The 23,452-nt window shown below is 41.5% G+C and overlaps 1 protein-coding gene across 8 annotated transcripts in view; it reads left to right on the forward strand.

The window, feature by feature from the left end:
- The window catches only part of LTBP1 (latent transforming growth factor beta binding protein 1), a 395,639-nt gene that overhangs the window by 43,741 nt on the left and 328,446 nt on the right, over positions 1-23,452 (forward strand). For all 8 annotated transcript variants that reach the window (XM_064572096.1, XM_064572092.1, XM_064572089.1 and 5 more), the window contains one exon: positions 894-1,191. In XM_064572096.1, the coding sequence (XP_064428166.1) occupies positions 894-1,191 (298 nt within the window). Of the gene's footprint in view, positions 1-893; positions 1,192-23,452 lie in introns of those variants that run through there.

The following is a 23,452-nucleotide window of genomic DNA, read 5'->3' on the forward strand; positions in this document are numbered from 1 at the left end:
TTGGTTGTCTTTCATTGTAACAGGAGGAATGGTATACGGGGCACTGGCTTTTAAAAACAAAAGTATAAAAGTGTATGTTGGATGCTTCTCAATCTGGGCATCCTTCTGTCCTTAAAAACAAAAAAGTGGGTTGGATTCCATTTCTCAAACAGTCACTCCAAGCTCAAAAAGCTTATGCCAGATGAAGACTGTTGCACTTTTTGGAGTTTGAGATGGGACTTGGGCTTTTTTTGCCGAGTCTTGTTTGGATATCTAAAATTTAAACTTGAGCTACAGAGCACAGCTTACAAAAGAAGGGCAAAGCATTTTCTTAAGCTTTTCCTTTGTTTCTGATGCATTTCTGAGAGGCATTCTAATAAAGTGGTTAAGAATGATGATGTTGCAGCCAGTTCACTTGGATTCAGTTCCCAGCTCTTCTATTTACTCATAATCGTGTGACCTTTGGCAAGTTACATAACCCTGTGTCTGTTTCTTCATCAGTAAAATAGGCAAAATAAAACATCGACTTACAGCAGTTGCTGGGGGATTAAATTGTTGATACCTCATTAGAACAGTGCCTGGCACATAAGAAGCCATTAATAAATATTAGCTATCATCATCTTTTCCATCATGTTTTTTTAAAATTATTTTTTAGAAACAGTGTGAGTGGTGGTGGGGGAGGGGCAGAGGGACGCGGGCTTGAGCTCCCGGCCCTGAGATCATGACCTGAGCCAAAACCAGGAGTTGGATGCTTAATTGACCAAGCCACCCAGGTGCCCCTCCATCGTGTTTTTAAATACAGTTTTTTTTTTTGGGGGGGGGGAAATCCTGGTGCTAACGTGAAGGCTTTGGAAGAATTTGTGATGTCTATAATGCTTTTCTTCAAAGTCATGTCTTCTGTTGTCTTTCTGCAGCAAGCTGTGTTCCACCGTGCCAGAACGGAGGGATGTGTCTCCGGCCTCAACTCTGTGTGTGTAAACCGGGGACCAAGGGCAAGGCCTGTGAGACCACAGCTGCCCAGGACACCTCGTCACCAGGCTTTGGGGGGCAGAGTCCTGGGGCTGCTTCCTCCTGGGTCCCTCCTGAGCAAGCAGCAAAACACACTTCATTGAAGAAGGCAGACAGTCTACCACGAGTCAGCCCCATGGCCCAGATGACCTTGACCCTCAAGCCGAAGCCTTCAATAGGACTCTCCCAGCAGATTCATTCTCAGTGAGTGTTTTCAATTTGCCTCCGCTCAGGAGCACCTTAATTATTGTCCTGGATGCCCTGCATGCCCTGCTTTCAGTCACTCTGCTTTTCCTGCACAATTTGCTAAAATCACTTGGATAATGATGTCTTTTCTTTCCTTAAGGTTTTACATGTTATGCTTACACATCAAGTCTCTTAAACGTATTTGGTATGTGTGTTTAGCCTCTGCAGGGAAGATTGACCATAAATGTAAACCAAAGCATTGGAGAGGACTAGGGGAATCAAGGTGGGACAGGAATAAGAAAGATAGTTGTTTGTGGTGCAGTTGTGAGTTAAAAAATTCTTCTTTTTTAGGGGTGGGGGGAAGTGTCTAGAGTTTTGAAATAATTGAAGGGAAACAGTGAGGGAAGTTTGCGAAGATACATGGAAATGGCAGGAACTCCGCTCTGCACAGAGAAGGTATTCAAGTGAGTGGAAGCCCTGGGGAAGAGCATTTCTCAACCTCAGTAGCAGGTTAAGTGTCTCTTCTATTAACACCATGTTTTCCTCCCAGTTGCCACCCAGGTCCATTTTTGGTGAATGAACCTGTGTTCTATTTATGGGAACGTGGTTTTTTCTTAGTGTTTGGAAGTAAATGCCATTCTGAACACAATGAGGACTCCTGGATAAGACTGCTTATCCCTGCCCTCCTCTGAGTGGCCCGAGGAGCACCTCCTCGCCGCCCAGCGTCCTTACGCACGTTGCTTCCTTTTAATTAGCTACTCGACATGTATAACAAGATGTAGAAGGTACTGCATCTCTCACTTGTCATTTGTCTAGGAATGTAAAATACAGGAAGTTCTCCACTTGAAAATGGGCTTGACCCAGAGGTTCATTTGTAAGTCACTTGCTGGGAGTTTGGAATACTTTCCCCCCCTAGAGACAGCTTCCACATGGTGATTAGTACCTAGGCAGCCCACAGAAGTTATTTAATCTGCTAGTATAGATGAAATTACCCTAATTTATGCTTCCCCATCAAGCAGGCCACCTACTGTCCCTGCTGAGTGGGGTCCTCATACTTTTTCCTCTGTCTTCTTATTCCCTCCTCACTGCTCTTCATTCTGTTTTTCTTTCATTTTTTTCTCTCATTTCTTCTTATCCTTCAGTTCTACCATGGTAAACAGATTCGGGGGGCTAGTTTGAAATCTAACCACTTTGCTAGCATTTCCCTTGGAGAACACATCCTGCAGCCTGCAACAAGAAGGATTGGTGGTTCCAGCGAATCTGTGGTCACGGCTTACTGCATGTCGGGGACTCTTTTCAAGTGCTTTGTCTGTATTCCTAATTTACAACTCACAGTGACCCCAGAAGGTGGGTACAATGATTAGCCCCCCTTTTACAGGTAGGGAAACTGAGGGTACAGAGTGGTTATGTAATTTGGTCAAGGTCACACACTTAATAAGTGAATAATATTAACACATGTTAGGCTTTAAATAGAGGCAGGTAAGATTCAGCATCCGTGCCCTGAAGTAGAGGATGGCAACTTTTTCTGTAAAGGGCCAGGTCATAAATATTTTCAGCTTTGTGGGACATATGGTTTCTGTTGTAGCTTCTCAACTCTGCCGTTTAACACAAAAGCAGCCGTAGATGGTGAATAAACGGACACGTGTGACTGATCCAATAAAACTTTATTGATGGACACTGAAATTTGGATTTCGTATAAATTTCATGTGTCACCCGATATTCTTCTTTTGTTTTTCCCCCCCTTTCAACCATTAAAAAATAATCATAAGAATATAAGAATTCTTATGATTTGCTGATGCTTTCTCTAAAAGATAGTGGTGCTTTTTCGGGCCAGAACATGAATGTAACTGTGTGTCCTTGAAATGATACAAAGCTTTGGGGATACCCTAGCTAGACATCTCTCGTCCAGCATTGTCCTGCATCTTAAAAACAAAGAAGAGTTCCGTGCTGAACAGTGCCTTGGCAATCGAGAGTCAGGTTACCGTGCATTGCGATTATTTTTTTTCTTGCGTTACTACTTACATAAACTGTGAAGTAATTTACAAGCGATCTCATTCATCTTGAATATCACCATCTACTGTTACAATTTGACCCTCTGTGATGTGTATATATAGATTGTTAGTAAGAACCATATGTCAGAAGTCAGATAAAGGAGGAACTTTTTCTTTCTTTTTTTGTAGCAGCAGTATAATTTAGAGAAGAATGTTGTAAGTCAAAGAGGTGGCTAAGGTTTCAGCTCGAACACGGCTTTGGAAAAATAAGTCCGTAGATACATTTGCTTCAGAGGCTTCATCTGCTGAATGAAGACCCTTTTAACCATGCCATTGTTACAGGGCGTTTGTATGTGGATGTGCCTCCAGTGTGGTTTTGGGTAAAGAGACGAGATAGCCTGAGACACTAACAATTCTGACAATTTCTTTCCTTTTTTTTTTTTTTTTTAAGTATTATTTATTTATTTGGGAGAGAGAGAGAGAGAACAGAAGGGGAGAGGGAGAAGCAGACTCCCTGCTGAGCAGGGAGCCCGATGTGGGGCTCTATCCCAGGACCTTGGGATCATGACCTGAGCTGAAGGCAGATACTTAACCATCTGAGGCACCCAGTTGCCCTAATTCTGACAATTTCTTAATAAACTTTTATACGTTAATACATCGTACTAAGATGTACAAGATCCATTTCTGCTCTTTTAAGGAGGTTTTGAAATGATCTGTGAGCTGTAACTTGCAAGAGACGCCAAGGCAGGGGTGCAGTTGGCCCACAGATGATTTTAGGTAATGACCTAATCACGTGAAACCCTATTTAATCAAACCGCCAAAGAACACAGATGATAAGACCATTTTTGGCTACTTTTGGGAGATTTAACAATTCTTTTTTTTTAAGATTATTTATTTATTTATTTATTTGAGACAGAGAGAATGAGAGAGAGAGAGCACATGAGAGGAGGGAGGGTCAGAGGCAGAAGCAGGCTCCCTGCCGAGCAGGAAGCCCGATGCGGGACTCGATCCCGGGACTCCAGGATCATGACCTGAGCCGAAGGCAGTTGCTTAACCAACTGAGCCACCCAGGCGCCCAAGATTTAACAATTCTTAAGTTACCTTTTTTTTTTTTCTTTTAAGATTGCCTCCTTTAGGGAGTTTCAAGGTTTTGTTTTATTTTTATCTACTGAAGGAGATTGATGAAGCCCCCTTAAGGTGCTTGTAGACATAAAGATAGCTAAAATATCAAAATGTGTATTTAGTGTTATACTCATCATGTGGCATACGAAGCCCTTCAGTCTTGATCATTTATTACCCAAGCTCTTATTGAACACATTCTGTGTCCCATGCATGCACCATTATAGGGGTGCAGGGTACAGAATGAACGAATACACAAAATGTCTGCCTTCCCGGAGCTTATGGTCTGCAAAGTGGGAGACATTTGAAAGTGGCATAATTAAACCATTATCATAAGTGCTGTGGTGAAAATTGTAGTGAGGGGTCAGGAGTGCTGTGTGGGTTCAGGGTTGGAAGGCATGAGGGCTCTGGTGGTCTTAATCGGCTGTCAGGGAAGACCCAACTGAGAAGGTGACATTTAAGCAAAGGCCTGAAGGAAGTGAGAGCATGAACCCTGAAGATGGGTGTGTGCATGGCATGTTTGCAGGAACAGTGACTTTAGTAAAACTGTGTGATGTTAAAACTACACGTTTTATGTAGGTGAGCCATAGATGAATTGGTTTTACCTTTGGCCAGATTGGTTTTAGAGAGCTTGACTTAGGACCAGATACCGAGTTCTTTAGGAAATCAAAGGAAGGAGCAATTGTTTCCAGATTTTGGAGTGTTGGGAAAGTGGGGGTCCAGGGATGGCTCTAGAGAAGGTGAGCTTGAAAAAATGGTGAAATTTGGACACAAAGAACTGGATAAGAAGGGCATTTCCAGGAATGGCAACGATGTGACATCAGAAATCATGATGTATTAGTTACCTACTGCTGTGTAACAGATCACTCCAAAACTCTGCAGCCTCAAACAATAAACATTTATTGTCTGACAGTCTCTGTAGGCAAGGAACCCAGGAGGTGCTTAGCTGGGGGTTGTGGCTCAGTGTCTGTCATGAGGTTGCAGTCTGCAGGGGCGGCTCGACCAGGGCTGGCGTTCACTCATGCCCATGGCCGTTAGTTAGCAGGATGCTTCACTTCCTCTCAACATGGAGCTCTCTGCAGAACTGCCTGAGAGTCCTCACAGCATGGCCACTGGCTTCCTCCAAGGCCAGTGATCCCCCACTGGAGAGAGCAAGGAGAAAGCCACAGAGCCTTTGTGGTCTTCAGTCTTGAAAATATACACCTTCACTTCCACTACATTCTACTCATTAGAAGTGAGTCCCTAAGTCGAGTGCATCCTCAAAGGAGTGAAATTAAGCTGCTCTGCTTGAAGGGACAAATTATCAAAGAATTTTTGGATGTACTTAAAAAAAAAAAGACTACATTTAGGATATGATTTGATTGGAACTTGATATAGATGCAGACTAGTGGTAATAAAAGGTTTTAAGGATTGGTTTAAAAAACCAAGTTTAACACTTAAAATTTTAACAGAACAATTCCAAAAAGATACAACAAAGCAAAATAGAAAAAAAGAAAGGAATACAGAGGGAAACTATAGTTTAAAAGAGGCTTAAGAAACATGCTAACTAATCACAGTGTTTGGACTATGTCCATCCTGATTCAAGAAAAATTGTCAATAAAAGAAAAAGATGATGATGTATTAGGTGAATCATGAAAATGATGACATTGATTGGAAATTAAATGATAGAAAAGAATGATTATTGATTTGAGGGTCTGTGATGAAGATGTTATAGTTGTGTAAGGAGAATGATATTAAAGTATTTGCAGATGAAGTCATACACTGTCTGAGCTTTGATTGAAATTATTCAGTGGGTTGAGGTGTAGAGGTAACACGATTGGCCATGAGGAGATAATTACTGAAGCTGGATGATGGGTCCATGAGGTTTCTCACAGAACTCTAGTTTTGATGTTTTCTGTAATGAAGAGTAACAACAACAATAGAACAAATCAAAAGAAAATTTCAAGTGGGAGGAAGGCTGTGATTTTTTTTTTTCTGCCTTGGAAAATTAATCTGGCTGTGGTATCTGCAGTGGATTAGTCTGAGAGGTCACTGGAGGATGGTTCTGTGACAGGTGTAGAGGAAGGACATGAACTCAGGAGTGCCTATAAATGAAAAACCTTGGCATGTCATGAAATGTGGGAGGCAAAGGTAAAGAGGATTAGGTATGATCCAAGCTTGGGACTGTGGGAGGAAGGGGGGATGTGGAAGTCTTCTCATCCTGCTGTTTTTGAAAGTTTTTTTGGTAATATCATGGATCTCCAAGGTCTTTGAAGTGGTTGATACTTGGTGAATGGATAGTCTCTGGCAGAGCTTTATGGATGAATAGGCGGGATCATTCTCTCTTCCCTGTCAGGGACTAAAAGCAAGTGGGTGTCAGTGGTTCATGTCTGGACACTTGGTCAGGTATTGGTTTGGAAAGACCCTGGCCAGGGCATCCTGGTGGTAGTCACTGCTGTAGATGGTAGTTTCATTCATGCTTTTCATGGAAGTTGTTCATTATTATGGTGTTCCTTTTCCCAGTTTTGGCTGGCCCACATCACAGCTACTCCGTAAGCTAAAAAAAGACCAAATGTTGCCTCCTCATCCTGAATGCAAATTTTGACAGCCACTTCCGATTCTTTGAACTCCTTCTTGACTTTATAATATGGAAGTCCTTAGAAAATTCCATATTAACACTTCAGGTTACTCTAGGATTGTATCCTGTAGATGTTCTCTGTATGGAGCTGTCAACGTATTTGTTGAAGAATTGCCACTTTTAGGTCACAGGTGCATCTCTAGCGTCTGTCTTTCATCCTCTATGTAAAAAGGTGTTAATGCTTCTAAGTTATGGCGGGGAGACTCGACAAAGGAGCAAAATTCAAAACTGTTCAGCTTTCCAGAAATTTTTCATCACCTGTCAGTATAATTATTCACATATATATTGAAGTGCCCCATAAAAGTTTATCGTTAGTCCTCAGCGTTGCTCACTGAGACTGTTTGGACTTGTGTAAAATGTTTGTCTTTTTTTTTTTTTTTCAAGATTTTATTTATTTATTTGACAGAGAGAGACACAGCGAGAGAGGGAACACAAGCAGGGGAAGTGGGAGAGGGAGAAGCAGGCTTCCTGCCGAGCAGGGAGCCCGATGTGGGGCTTGATCCCAGGACCCTGGGATCATGACCTGAGCCGAAGGCAGATGCTTAACGACTGAGCCACCCAGGAGCCCCAAAATGTCTGTCTTTATCCATGTTAATCATGATGGATGTTATAGGCACTGACCATGGAACCACAAGTGGAGGTCATGAGGACCATTCTTTTTTTTTTTTTTTTTTTTACATACATTAAAGTGCATGCACTTTAATTTTTTTTTTTAAAGACTTTATTTATTTATTTGAGAGAGAGAGAATGAGAGAGAGCACAGAGAGAGGGGAGGGTCAGAGGGAGAAGCAGACTCCCTGCCGAGCAGGGAGCCCGATGCGGGACTCGATTCAGGGACTCCAGGATCATGACCTGAGCCGAAGGCAGTCGCTTAACCAACTGAGCCACCCAGGCGCCCCATGAGGACCATTCTTTAGCTGCCAATGTCTTTTGGTCATTAGAGAGGGTTGGTACAAATGACCACTGCTTTGCCAAATGAAAGCTGTTATCTGTACGGTATAAGGAGGAAGCACTTTTGAAGGAGACACTGTACCCAGTTCCCTCTCTTGGAGCTTGAGAAGGAAGTCTGGTTTTACTCAGGATATGGATGTCAAATCTATCTAGGGAGCCCACATGTGTCCCATCTTTTTTCTTCCCTGGTGATGGCTATTTTCATCATCTTATGGTGTCCTGATGTTAGAGAGGATGGTGGTTCGTTTCCCTGGAAAAATCCTGTCATGTCTCAGTCCAGGGGAGGGGGACTGCATTTATCTAATGGCGTTAACTCTCCCTCTTTTTCATTCTCTTCTTCCCAGGGATGCGGTGAAGAGAAAGGAAGCAAATGAGCAAATGTTCTTTTAAAAGACAGGAGTAATTCAAATGCATTCTATATTTATCAAGTGAGCTCATAGTATGCCAGATATTTTCTAAATATAGGCAAGGCCCTTTAGAATCCACATTGAGATGATGGGTTCCACTTTCAAAGTTCTTGAGAACTGAATACATTGCGTTTACCATGGGTCAGTGGATGGGAGGCAGTGCTGAGTGATGTCTGGGCTGTGGAGAAGACAGTGCCACACTGTCCTTTATCTCTGCCCCGTTCTTACCTTCCTGGCACCATGGTTGTGAATCTTAAAAAAAAAAAGCAAAAAACAACCAAAACCCAAAAATGATATGCTGTGATATCTACAAGGGTGGGGGGCTTAGTGTAATGTTCTTTCCAGTACTTCCTCCTAATTAACAGCAACAACAATAACAATGAAATGTAAGCTCATTCCCTTTATTTGGACTTTCTCATACTACCCTGAAAGGGGGGGAAACCTTCATTATAAAACTACACCAACAGTTAAAACTTTGGGGAGAAGTTTTAAGCGTTTTGTAGCATAATTATTGAGATTGGGATCTTACCTGAACTTATGAAAGAAGTCAAGAAAATGGTCAATACTTGAATGGGCAGTTTCCCCAAATGATATCTCAGCCTGGGGGGGGACCTTGCTCAGTATTGACCCTCACTCCCCACTCTGCTGATCGTCCCACAGGGCTCCCTTCTGTAGCTTCTTCTACTCCCCATTATCATAACACTCACTACACAGTCTTTCATCTCTTTATTACCATAGGTACACAGAAGGGCTACAATAAATGTTTAATACATTTTTTGAGTTATTTCTAGAGGAAAAAAAATAAGGTCTAAATCCTTGTTTGAGTATTGTCTCATGAATACCTACCTATATTGCAAGGAGTTAACCTTTTTCTCTTGGAATAATGCTGTTTGCCTTTGGAAAGCCCTGAACATTTTGCAGAGTCCTTTGCATTCCTGGTGTATCTGGTCTACCTAACATGTCTATGCAGTGAAGGTCTTGATCCTACTTTCTGATGTGGAAAAAAAGGCACAGTGGCAGACAGTTGACGAAAAGAAACTCAATCCAAGGATTTTAGTGTACGTTTTATGACACCGTAGGGATGGGGTGAGAACTCATAATTTGAATCAATGATTGCTTTTATAATTTTATATGCATATTTTAAACTTAAAAAATTGAAGTTTAATTGAGATTACATACATAGAGTCCACAAATCAGAAGTGCATTAAGCCTAGCGATTATCCCAAAGTGATAACACACTCCTGTAAGTACCATACACATCACAGAGTAGAAAATTGCCAGCACCACATAAGCCTCCTTGTTCCTAGATCTGCCTTCTCCCTCCTTCCCAAAGGGAGCTGTTGTCAGGACTTCTAACACCAGAAATCCAGTTTTTCAACAGCATATCTATCAACGAATCATGTAATGCATATTTTTTCACTCCTTGTTATGTCTGAGATTCATCTATGTGGTTGTGCGTGGCTGGAGTTCACATGTACAGGGCCAGAGACTATTTCATCGTGTGAATATACCACAGTCTATTATTTATTCTGCTCTTGATGGATGTTTGGAATTTTTCTAGGTTTTGGTTCTTAGGAATAATGCTGTGGAGGTAGGTATGTGTGGGAATTCCAGAAGACCTTTGTGAGTTCATCAGAAAACCACTCCCAACGGGACATAGCAATGCCAAGGTTTGAGAAAGACTTCATGATCCATTGTATAACGTGTGATCATATTAGTATCATCTGTTGGTCAGCACTATTTTGTTTGTCAGCACTTAGGGAAGATGGTGGGTGAGATGGTGTTTGAGGAACTGGAAGCAGGGAATCTTTTTTTCCTGAGTGGGACTTGGCAGGAAGAGTGGACTGTGGGATGGGGGTGGGGGAGGCAGGGGAAGGAGAGGGGAGGGCACTTGTGCATTGCCCTGTCTGCACCCCGCCGAGTCCTACGAGGAAAGCTTGGCCAGGGGTAGTTTTGAGATAGAACCAGCAGCTGACTGGGTTTAAGTTCTGATGAAAGGTACATAAGGAATTGGAAACTCAAAGTGTGTAATTAAAAAGCGCAAGTGCTGGGATAGAGTTTGCTCTCTAGTTTCATTGCTAGAAATCAAGATGATGTTTTGATGTTGTGTACTAACAATGATAGCTTATATTTACTGAGTGCTTATGCTGTCCCAGTTCTCTTTCATCTGCCTCTTCCTTCTTCCACTTTTAAGGACACTTGTAATTATATTGGGCTCATCTGGATAATTCAGGATAACTTTCCCCATCTCAGGGTCAGCTGATTAGCAGCCTTAATTTTATTTGCAACTTTAATTTCCTTTTGCCAGGTACCCTAACATATTCACAGGTTTTGGATGTGGACATCTTTGAGGGGCTTGGTAAAATTATTTTGGTAATAATGCTAAAGCCATTATTCTGATTTCCAGAGTATTTTCTCAAGGACCCAGTCTTGTTTTTGTGATCTTCCCTGATACTCAAGAGTGAGCCATATCATAAGGGATAGTAAATAATCATCAAATCACCCTCAATTAATAGCATAGCCAGACCTTATGACTCTGATAAAAGTTAGATTTAAGCACTTCACATAGATTTAAGGCCTAAATGTGGCCGCCACTGTTCTCTGAAGTCTTGGGACCAGCACCCTCAGGCACTTGTAGTGGCTGGAAGAGGGGAAAACCAAAATCCTAGACCTGTTCAGGCAGCAGGAGGGACCCTTAAGCCCTTAGTCTTGTGAAGCTTGGGATTGAAAAATCAACACCACTCATAAACAAGTACTTTTTGACATACAACAGCCCCAAGCACTAGACAAGTGGGTTGCGGACTCTGATTGCAGCCATCTTGGGGGAAGTTTAGGAAGGGATGGGCAGACATGGAGAGGAGTGGGGAAAGGGCTAGGAATGCCCCTTCCTTCCATAATTTGATGGGGGCCCTTAAGCCTGATAATGTATTTCCTATATGATTATTCTGTGTTGAAATAAATTTGTGCACTGGAAATGAATTAGTTGTTCAAGGACTTGCTGCAAACTGATGAAGGAACTGGGGTGGAAGCACACACGGATCCACTGATAAGCAGCTGGGACAGAATGCAACATGGTGGACACATGGGACCCATGAGCTTTAGCCCTGGCCTGCATGGCTGATCCCAAACCGGAGAATACTTTTTTGAACCTGACTTTGGGTGTTGTGTAGATTACAGTAAAAATTCTTCTTTACATTTGGATAGGTCTGGCATTCCATAGATATTGCCCATGAATCCTTCCAGTGTGCCCCTAGCGTTGCACTAAATCCTCTTTCCTTGTTTTCCTTGGCTTAACAGTTTATGTTCAAGCAATGTGTAGACTATATTTTAAGACTAAACTTTTATAGCTATTCTCTGCCCCAGCGTTGCCTGGGATCAGAATAAAAAACCTGTAAGATGTAAGTCCTATGTGAGGGAGGTGATGAGTACAACTCACATTATAATAAGCATAAATAGGAAATAAAAAACCAAGTTAATTTGTGTGGTAAACATGCTTAGTTAGTATGTTTTCACTGTGGTTCTCAAGGTGAAGTATATTTTTGACCTTTTTATCTGTTCCTTGAATGTGTTAGAGATGACCTAGCAGAAAGAGCTGATCCTATGGTCCCAGAGGCAGGAACTTCTAAGTGGAAAGAGTATCTCCTTAAACACTGTGGAGAAAAGAAACCCCAGATTTCACTAATCCAGGAAAAAATGACTGTCATTTTTCAGGACTGCTATTTCTGGACAAGATGTTTGTGTGTTTATGCAGGATAGCAGGAGGAACTGGGAAGACTGAATGAAATTAAATCGTGGATTGGAGAATGTTCCTATACCCACTAGGGTTAGGTGGGATTTTATCAAGTATGAAATCTGGTCCACAACTGGAGGGATCTTTTCAAAATATAAGTCTTGTCTTGCCCTGCTCTACATAAGAGCCGTCAGTGGCTTCCAGTGCTCTGAGGATAAAGATGAGTTCTCCCCTCCCGGGACATCAGACTCCCTGGTCTCACCTTGTACCTTATCCCCTGGTTGTCGTAATGCGCAGGCACCAGCCTGTCACCATGTCCCAGGCAGCTCCTTAACCCTGTCCAGTGCCTTCCTGACCCTTTGTCTGTCTGCAGTCTGCCCCTTCCCTCGCCCGTGCTCCTCTTCCCTGCTAACACCTGCTCTTGTTACTGATTTCCGTTTTCTCAGGGAAGCATTCCCTGAGACCTCTGTTATTCCCTCAAAGATGCTCCTGTGACACCATTTCCCCATCCCCTCCCTTCATAGCATTCACTTCAATTTGTGTGATTTACTCTTCTTGGCATGATGCTCCCTCGGTGAATGGATACATGTAGGTGATACTAACCCTACTCTGAATCCAGAGGTCTGACCATGCAGGAATGCAAATAGTGACCCAGTGGCTAAGCTGCCTCAGTTTCCTCAAAGTAATCCGAAGAGCCCAGTCTAATGAGTCACTGATGAGAGGAGGCAAAATTTGACTCTGTCATCCCCCACCCCATTCTGGGGCAGCAGTTTGGCCCTGACATCGCATCCTTACGCTGGGGCTTCTAGGTGACGCTAGGACCCACTTGCTGTGTATCTCTGACCGTTACAAGGATTTTTCTTTGGTCAGACTCTGTTTAGTTCTCTGGATCTTCTCCTCTTGACCTTTGCAACATCAGGTCTTCTTGCTCCTTGCACTTCCTTGAACGCCAGTGACCACTGAGAGGCACGTTAGCAAGCCGAAAAGCGACCACTAAGCTCAGGCAGCCAGTCTGAAATGGACACAGAAAATCTGTTTTATAAGCTTGAATTTCCTAGTCCTCATGAATATTTAATGAAATATTAATTGATTTGTACCTTGACGGAAGATTGGGCTCAGTTCTCAACAGCAAACAGGGAGGGACAGGCAAACTCTAATTATTTTTATTTAGAGCTATTTTTCACTTATAGTGAAATCATTTTTCACTTAGACTTCATATGGTTCCAGAGTTACATGATTCATGGAGTTAGCTCTCACCGAAATGTGAAGAACTATTTTATCGATATCAGTGTCTTTGAAAAGAATTAATCCTGTTTTTTTGCCCCTTTTGAGAGTTATTTGAGTGTAATGGGACATGGAACAAGAATGTATTAGGTACAATCATTTTTCCATCTTCCAACACCTTCATCCAGCACAGATCATAAAATTTTATAACTTAAAAGGATGAATGTCTTGCCCAGAGTCACATGGGTGGGTAGTAACAGAGCTGGGACTTGAACCTGACCTCTTCTTAGTCTATATTCTCCTTGCTGTTTTTTATACACCCTTGTCTGACTCTTCGCTGTCAAAATTATGAAAAAAAATTGGCACAGAATTTTTGAAGCCCCAAACCTAAAAAAGATAGAGGAGTGGTGAAAAATTTGTTAAGTGAATTTGCAAGCAAAACACTGTTGTTTGACAAAAAGTTGTTTATTTTCAAAACGATCAAGGTTCACTTACCAAAATGTGTCCTGTCTCAAGGAGAAAATGCGACAGTTACTTCTGTATCCTAAGTTGCCAATGTAGAAGCTGTTTTCAAATCCTTAAAAAGTAATTGGACTGTCTGCCACAGATACAGAACCTCCTTTTTAAAAATTCTCATCTTACGGCTTTTTTTTTTTTTTTTAAAGATTTTATTTATTCACATTAGAGATCGAGCACGAGCAGGGGGAGGAGCAGAGGGAGAGGGACAAGCAGACTCCGCGCTGAGCAGGCTCAGGGAGTCCCACGTGGGGCATGATCCCTTGACCCTGGGATCATGACCTGAGCTGAAATCAAGAGTCAGATGCTTAACCAACTGAGCCACCCAGGCGCCCCTCATCTTAGGGCTTTCTTGACATAGGCATCACTTTTATTGCTTGTGAAGTGCACTGCCTTTATTCTTTGCTGGATGTTGGTGTTTTGCCAAGTGCTGGTATTTGGAGATTTGATGGACAGAGTCTAAAGTGAGACATCATTCTTCCTTAATTTGTTCAAAGCCTCTTTATGCAGCAGCTAATCCTTCTTAATTATATTTCTAGGAAGGATGTTCTTAACTCCAACAGGAAGACGACATAGACATTTTGAGATTATTAGGATACACTTCACTCTGAGAAAAGGAATTTGAGAGGAAATGCTTTCTGTTTCCCCTACCTCACTCAGGGAGTACAACAGCCATGCACCTTCTAGGCCCTCCACAAAACTCTTCTCTTTCTGTTCCTCTTCCATTGCTGTAGCTCTTCTTTATCTCTTGGCTTAATGAAGCTGTTTTGAAGGAGAAAAAAAGAATTCCTAAAAAACCCATTTCTACGAATGAGGCAAGCATTTCACGACAGAATTGCTTGCATGTCTTGAAAGGTGACTTGTGAATGTAAATAGCTGGAGAATTTAGTGTCTTAGAAATATATGTAAGGTTGAAACACTTTGCAGTCTCCTTGATTTAATTTCTTTGTTGCCACGTTGCTTTGTATTAATTTAAATAGTGATTTTTATTTGAAAATAAATAGGTTGTATTAGATCATTTCAGACCCTTGATAATTTGAAGAGAGTACATGTGGTCACTGTCAAATAAGACATTGATAAATCAAATGAATTGCAGTCTGTAAAGCATTAGTGGTTTTGAATATTCCTATGGAGTGTGATTTTATCACATTACTCACAGATAAAATTCAGTTTGCTTTTCGGGCGCCTGGGTGACTCAGATGGTTGGGCCTCTGCTGTCGGCTTGGGTCATGACCCCAGGGTCCTGGGATCGAATCCCACATCGGGCTCCCTGCTAGGCGGGGAGCCTGCTTCTCCCTCTGCCTCTGCCTCTCTCTCTCTCTGACTCTCATGAATAAATAAATAAAACATTATAAAAAAAATTGTTTGCTTTTCTTATTTTTTTATTGAGGTTGAAAAGTTTCCAAATGTTTATTAGCCCTTTGTATTTTTATATGAATAATCTATTAACATTCTTTATCCCATATAAATTTCTATTTACATAGAATTTCTATGTAATGTCTATAATTTCTTTTTTTATTTGTAAGAGCTTTTTTCATATTAAAGATCTCTTTGTGAAACATTTTTTTTAAAGATTTTATTAGAGTGTGAGTGAGCATGAGTGGGGGGAGGGGCAGAGGGAGAAGCAGACTCCCTGCTGAGCAGGGAGCCAGAAGCAGAAGCAGGGCTCAATCCCTGAGCCGAAGATGGATGCCTAACTGATTAAGCCACCCAGACACCCCTCATTTTGTGAAACATTTCAAGAACTCTCAAAGTGGGGAGGGGCCCTTGTATACAGAGAATGTTATTAGTATCTACTGAATTTTTTATCCCCTAATTTGGAAGAAACTTCTTAAGTTGAATTTTTGAAAATTCCCACTCACCTGGGAGGACAGGAATACAATCAACGACTCGGGTAATATATTTCAAAATTCTTCAGTCCTGTGAGAGGCTTGGTGGTTGACCCAAACATAAATCTTCAGGTAACATTGAACCATCTTAATTGTCTAAGCTTGAATAGTTCTTAGTGTATTTCTTTTTTTTTTTTTTTTTTAAGATTTTATTTATTTGACAGAGCGCACAAGCAGGGGGAGGGGTGGGCAGAGGGAGAACCAGGCTCCCCACTGAGCAGGGAGCCTGATGCAGGGCTCAATCCTGCGAGTCCAGGATCATGATCTGAGCCGAAGGCAGTCGCTTAACCAACTGAGCCACCCAGGTGCCCGTTCTTAATGTATTTCTAACCCAGTTGCCTTATCCTAGGTTCACCATAATGAATATAAAAGCTCTGTTCTCCCCACCTCTGCAATACAAAAATCATTTTCTATAAGTTTTAATTTAGTCTGTCAACAAATAGTGCCAACCATATGCCAAGACTTTCCAGTTGGAGGATCAGGCTAACATGCTTAGAAAGATAGTTAATAATGTGGGATAATATCTTATTGACTGACTTATTAGGTAGTACCTGTTACAGATTTCTAGTGGAGAATAAGGAAGGGAGCCATCAGTAGGGACTGGAATAAAGGAAGACTTACCAGAATCTGGAGGACTTGGAAAGTGAGACTGGCCTTTACATACAGGACATGACAGGATGGAAGATACGGTCGGAATGAGTCTCTGATTTCCATAGGACAGGTGGGAGATTGATCTATTTCGGGGGAATTGAAGAACAGTAGGAAGTGAAATTGAGTGGGTAGATCCAGATTATGGAAGGCCTTGACAGTTGGGGAGAGTGCCTTTGAGGGGGGCTGTGAGAAATGGAGAGATGCCCCTGAAAAAGAAGAAGATTTATTACCTGAGGGGAGCCAGGTCAGGCTGGTTCTGTGGCAATGTGAGGAGGGCCCAGGAGATTGATGCGTAGGTGAGAGAAATGTTCCTGAGGGAGCCGGCCTTGTAGCCCACCTCCCTCTCACAGTGACCACTGGAGAGGAAATCTAATTTTCTTTAAAAAAAGAAGGGATGCAGACTAGCAGTCCAGAAAACGCTTCCTTTGGATGCAGCCTAAGGAGTTAGGTATAGTCTAATGTTTATCTCTCTCTCTAGATATGTTAAGTCAAAGAATCTGTCATCTTAGCCACTTCAGGAATGGAAGATGGGGGGTTGTCTTTGAAAGCTTTCTTTTTTCTTTTTCCACTCTCTCCCTGGATTCAAGTTCGTGGACCTGTAATGAGAAGCAGATTCTATTTCCTTCTGTGTTGATCAAACTAACACTCTTCAAAATGCATTTTGTGACCATTCATCATGCTCTGTAGAAAAGTCAAGGTCTCTTTTTTCTTTTTCAGATGTTATCAGACTCCAGTTTTCTACCTTTATTTACCTTTGTTGGCCCTACAGCTTTTGCCATGGCATGTTACCTTTGCCCCTTCCAATATAATCTCTGTGCCTCTGCTCTATGGTTTTCGTGTTCTGCTCACTGATATTCCCCCTCCAGTAGGTGATTGAACTCCCACATTGTTTATGATGTCATTACTGAGCTGAAAGTGAGCCTTGGATACTTGGGCACAGGCGTAAACACAGGTGTCTAACAACCTACATGACGATCGGGTCTGCATATCTTTATAGTTGAATAGCATTATCTGGTTTCTAGTTGGATTGTATTCTCATTAGTTGTTATTGAAAATAATGTAATAAAAAGAATTAACAGTAATTGAAATCTGAAACAAATTTCATTATTGTGTAATGTTAAATCATCAGTTTTGTTTCAGACCTCATGTATGTTTGTTTTTTAACTTAGCTGTTGAGACCTACAGGTTGCTAGGAAAGTTTTTGATTTGCTCTGGGAAGTAATCAGTCCAGCCCCAGGCTACTTGATAATAATGCTAGTGTGGTCTTTCACAAAATCAGAAATATTTCCCAAAGCCAGTGAAGAAATACTGTGCTTCTCTTAAAAAGAAAAAAAAAACTTGTCTTTATCACCTTTATATTCAGATTAATTTAGGATGTTCATTCACACTGGAATATCACTCAGCCATCAAAAGAATGAAATCTTGCCATTTGCAATGACGTGGATGGAGCTAGAGAGTATTATGCTAAGTAAAATAAGTTAGAGAAACACAAATACCATATGATTTCACTGAAATGTGAAATTTAAGAAACAAAACAAATGAACCTCTTTTACAGGTAAACCAAGAAACAGACTTTTTTTTTGATTTTTTTTTATTATGTTCAATTAGCCAGCATATGGTACATGATTAGTTTTTGATGTAGTGTTCAACAATTCATTAGTTGTGTATGACACCCAGTGCTCATCACCACATGTGCTCTCATTAATACCCATCACCCAGTTACCCCATCCCCCCACCCCCTCCCTTCTGTAAACCTGTTTGGTTCCCAGAGTCCAGAGTCTCTCATGGTTTGTCTCCCTCTCTGATTTCTTCCCATTCAGTTTTTCCTCCCTTCCCCTGTGGGCCTCTGTGCTATTCCTTATGTTCCACATATGAGTGAAAACATATGATAATTGTCTCTCTCTGCTTGACTTATTTCACTTAGCATAATCCCCTCAGTTCCATCCATGTCGATGCAAATGGTGGGTATTCATCCTTTCTGATGGCTGAGTAATATTCCACTGTATATATGAACCACATCTTCTTTATCCATTCATCTGTTGAAGGGCATCTTGGCTCCTTCCACAGTTTGGCTGTTGTGGGCATTGCTGCTATGAACATTGGGGTGCATGTGCCCCTTCTTTTCACTACATCTGTATCTTTGGGGTAAATACCTAGTAGTGCAGTTGCTGGGTTGTAGGGTAGCTCTATTTTTAATGTCTTGAGGAACCTCCATTCTGTTTTCCAGAGTGGCTGCACCAGCTTGCATTCCCACCGACAGTGTAAGAGGGTTCCCCTTTCTCCCCATCCTCACCAACACTTTGTTTACTGTCTTGTTCATTTTTGCCATTCTAACTGGTGTAAGGTGGTATCTCATTATGGTTTTGATTTGTATTTCCCTGATGGCTAGTAATGTTGAACATTTTTTCATGTGTCAAGAAACAGATTCTTAACTATAGAGAACACACTGAGGGTTGCTGTTGGGGAGGCAGGTGGGGGATGAGCTAAATGGATAATGGGGATGAAGGCGGGCACTTGTGATGAGCACCAGTATGTAAGTGATGAATCACTAAGTTCTACACCTGAAACTAATATTACACTGTATGTTAACTAGAATTTAAATAAAAACTTGGGGGAAAAAACCCATAAGGATTTTTGATCAAGCTTTACCAGAAAGTCTTTGGCAAGAAACCAAAAGAAATGATTTGGGACCTCTAATTTCACATATATTTATTGAGTACTTACTGTGGGCCAGGAACTGTGCTAGGGCTCAAGTAAATATTCTTCAATTTCAGCAAATAACCCATACCTGTGGTTTCTTTCCTCCTTTCCTATTTCTAGAATGAGTAGTTACTTTGGTGTTTTTAGTGGAGAGCTGTATTTTTATAGGACAAAGCCTTTGTAGTGTTAATCCCTTCACTGGCAGATACTTGACCTGTTCCATCAAAGTCTAGTTCTGGCATCAACGGGCCTGAAATTAATTAATCAAAAGAGTAGCTCGCCGTATCATCACACCAGGCACCATTTCTGACTTGTAGACATAGTACTCAGGAAGATCGAGCCAAACCCTAACACACCTTATGATCTCAGACCACTTCAGTTGTGGGCGATTAAATGAGAGCTGGGAAAGAGATACTTGCCTGATCAGAAACACTCAGCAATTATAGCGCGTGAATTCATAGCTCCTGTCGAGTTTTTGAAGAAAGGGGTAGGCCAGCCATAGGAAAAGAGGGTAGAGAGAGTGAGAGAGAGAGAGAGAGAGAGTGTGTGTGTGTGTGTGTGTGTGTGTGATATTTTGCAGAAGCAGCAGTATCTGAAACTTAACTGGCTGCAGCTGGGCAGGCTTCCTTTTGTATGGAGACACTGCCTCTAGTGTTTAGGAAGAAAACACATCCTAGGAACTCGTGCAACATTACGGTGCCATCTCATCTGTCTTGACAATGAATTGTTTTTTATTGTCTGCTTCATAGTAGTTCCCAGACAACTGAGAAACGTCAACGAGCGTTGGTGCTATTTTGCATATGGACACGTTCCTGCTGGCCGGAGCCTTGATTGAAAAGGCTTTATTTCACAAGGAATCAAGTCAGGAGTTCTCACTGTGGTGTGACGAGGCTGCTTGCCATAAAGCTCCTGAGAATTGCACACCTGCCCAGGTTCCTGGGCGAAAGAAGAGCACATGGAACAGCCCTTAGACCTTCTCTCTCCTGATTCAGCCCGTGATGGCTTTTCAGGATATCTTCCTCTCAGATGGTATTTCCGCCCCCCAATTCAGAGTCTCACTTTTTCCTACGAGCGTTTTGAGTTTCTTTTCGACGGGCATGATGGCTGGATACACAGATCTACAGAGTCAGAAAATGAGACCAAACTTGAAGGTTTGGTTCTTAAGGGGAAAAAAAAAAGGCTAAAAATGGTTTTACTGTTCAGATGTTCTTAGAGGAAATTGAAACGAAGAATACTAGAAACATTTAAGCGATAGAAATGCTCATCAATATTAATGAAGATTTTTAAAAGCTTAAATGGGTAGAGTTGACAAAGCAATGGTGACATGTGGGCAAGTTTTTTCTTTTTGGTTCGCTGGACTTGCTACTTCAAATTGTGTAATGTGAGTGTGTAGAAACCTCAGTTAAACTATTAATGTTTGCATTTTACAGTCTGCATAGATCAGAAAGTGGATTTAGTATTTCATATCCTCTAGAATGATGACAGGCTGTGGAAGTGTATGTAGGACAGTGCTGGTATGCTTTCAAAGGCATTCCTCCCTGGTCTGGATACCATCAGAGATACAACTGCAGTTTGGCCGATTTATTATATACACAACATATATAATAGTTGGGAAGTTGGGTGTTTTTTTTTAAGCACATTGGTTAGAGTTGATTATGTAAAGGGTTTGAAATAGCATCTGGTTTAAAAACTTTGGGGCTGATATTCTTTCTTTAAAAAAGACTCAGAACTAATGAACGAATATAGAAAATGCAACCATCCACGCTGATCAATTCCTAAGAGGATTTCAGTTGAGAAATGTGGACATGATTTGAACTTTTACGATTATGCCATTGGGCAGCAGGTGGCAAGCTTTGCTTTCCAATGAACTCCGGTTTTATTTTTGTACCACAGAATGCCAAAATTTGAAGAGGGTGGTTTGAATCCACTGGAATATGTCATTTCTTGGCAGTGCAACCTCGAACCACCTCCTCTGCTCATTGTGCGTAATTGCCTCTCTTTGGATGCTGAAGCTGATCCTTTGGTTCCTGTTGTTGCAGATGGATGGGACTTAATTCATACGAGCAACACTTTATTCTCTTGTGATTTTAGCAACACATTGCTGGTGGAGAAAATAAATTAAAAACAAATGAGTTTTGGGGGGCAATATCTGTATGGTTTGTAAGAGGTTTTGTTGTACAGTCTTAATATTAACACACACATACACCTTATTTTGCTTCCAGTTTAAAAAAAAATCACTTCTAACTGACTAGGAACCTTTATGTGGAGGTCTGACAAACAAAACTGAATGGAATTCCATTAAATAAGTTTTTGAAAATTAGAGAAGAAAAATACTTTTTGAGCCCGGAATTGAAACCCATTTTTTTCCCTTAGGCTATACTGTGTATTTAGTCAGGATTTGGATCTCATGTCTGGTAAAGAGACTCAGTTTAAAGATGGGAGCGATAGTAGGGTGGGCACTGAATTATTTTGTGAATTGTTATGCTCTATATAAAACTTTCATCTTGGATAATTATGCATTGTGGAAAAATTTGAGGGAACAGAAGAATGAAGAAGCATGTGAATCATTGTAAACATTTAAACATTTAATAGTCTACAAATATTCAACACCTGCTGTGCATTCTGTTTTTCCTGTGCCTTTTGTTAGAAATGAGTTCATATGAGCTATGCTACTTTATGTTCATAATTTTTTATGTTCTCAAGTTTTCCTCTTTTCCAGTGCTACTTTAAAAAAATTTTTTAGAAAGTATCACATACAAAAACTGTAATTTACAACACATGCATCAAGGATAATAATGACAAACCAAAATTCTCATATCCACTGCCTAATTGAAGAAATAAAACACTGTCATTGTTAGAGGCGCTCGGTGTGACCTTTCTCCATACTTTACCCTCTTTCTTCCACAGAGTAACTTGTATTAATCATTTTCTGCTTTTTAAAATAGTTGTATTATATTTTTTGGTAGTTCTTTTAACACTTATTTTGGTTAGCCAGTTTTTCACTTTTCAATAAACCTATTTCTTCTGAGACTAGCTTTTCTTGCCCGGGTGTGACTGATCTTCACCTGTAATAGTGGCTCTCAGACTTGAGTCTGTTTGATTCACCTGCAGGACTTTTTTTTTTTAAGTAGGATCCATGCCCAGCATGGAGCCCAGTGTGGGGCTTGAACTCATGTCTCTGAGATCAAGACGTGAACCGAGATCAACAGGCAGACAATCAACTGAGCCACACAGGTGCGCCCCCCCAGGACTTCTAAAACCTGACTTGCTGCCCTCTCCACCTTAGTTTCTAGTTCAGTAGGTCTGGGGAGGAGAGTTTGCTTGGTTAACAAACTTGTAGGTGATGCTAATGCTGTTGGTCTCGGGACCATGCTTTGAGAACCAAGGATGATCCTGAGGGTTTATAGTGGGGCTTCATTTGTTTTTCCTTTTTAGGGTTTCCCGTTATATGAATATACCACAATTTATATATCCTTTCTCCTGATGAAGGGCATCTGAATTTCCAGTGTTTGGCTATTCCATCAGTGTTGTGATGAGCATTTTTGTGTAAGTCTTCTGTTAAACGTTTTTAAGAGTTTTACACAGTAGAATAAAAAAAATCAGTATTATGGGTAAATTTTGTTTCATGAGATATTTTGAGACATACACTCTGTGAAGTGCCCTTTTTTTTTTTTACATTGGCTGAAATTTTTATTTTATGTGCAGAAAATTCAGTGTACACTTAGTCTGGTTTGGTGGCCAGTTATTTAGCCTTTGCCTTTCCCAACTTGGCAACGTGAGCCACTGACTTTGGACCCAGGACGTTGCCTTTCCAGTGACTGTGAATCTCATCATAACCTTCATTGTCATTGATCCTGATGGCTAACACCAGCTTAGCCAGAGCTCCTTTGTCTTCCAAGTTAACCTGTGTGAAAGCGACAGTGGTCCAGGTCTTCCCGTGGATCAGACACCCCAGCCTGGCTTCCCCCTTGATAACTCAGTAGGGAACCCCCATCTTAAGACATAGGGCAGGCAAGAGGACAGCCAGCTCAGTGGGATCCACATCGTGTGCAATACTTGTTTTCCATCAAGGTGGTGACAGTGTTAACCCCAGCTTGAAGGACAGGCAGCCTCTTAGTGGGGACATCCCCTTTGCCTGCAGCTTTCTTCTCAGCCCGGGCCAACAATTTCTGCTTCTTCTCTTTGTCTCTGGTCTGTGCAAGGCCTGGCTGAACCTGGGTAGTTGCGGGGGGCACTTTTAGGCGTTTATAGAGAATAGCCCTCCGCCGCTGCAGCCGGATGTAGTGGGGCCATTTGATGAAGTGGGTGAGGTCCCTTTTAGGCTGGATGTCCTGTCTGATGCCAAAATTCTTGGGCCTTTTCTCAAACAAGGGGTTGGCCACCTTCTTGTCCTCTTTCTTGATGACAACAGGGTCAGGGGCCACCTTCTTCCCCTTAGCCTTCCTTCCTTTCGGCATCCTGGATGGCTGGAAGAGAGAGGTGAT

The sequence above is a fragment of the Mirounga angustirostris genome, unplaced genomic scaffold, assembly GCF_029215605.1.
Source record: "Mirounga angustirostris isolate CCGP_5_RB_7025 unplaced genomic scaffold, mMirAng1.0.hap1 SCAF_10, whole genome shotgun sequence".
NCBI lineage: Eukaryota > Metazoa > Chordata > Mammalia > Carnivora > Phocidae > Mirounga > Mirounga angustirostris.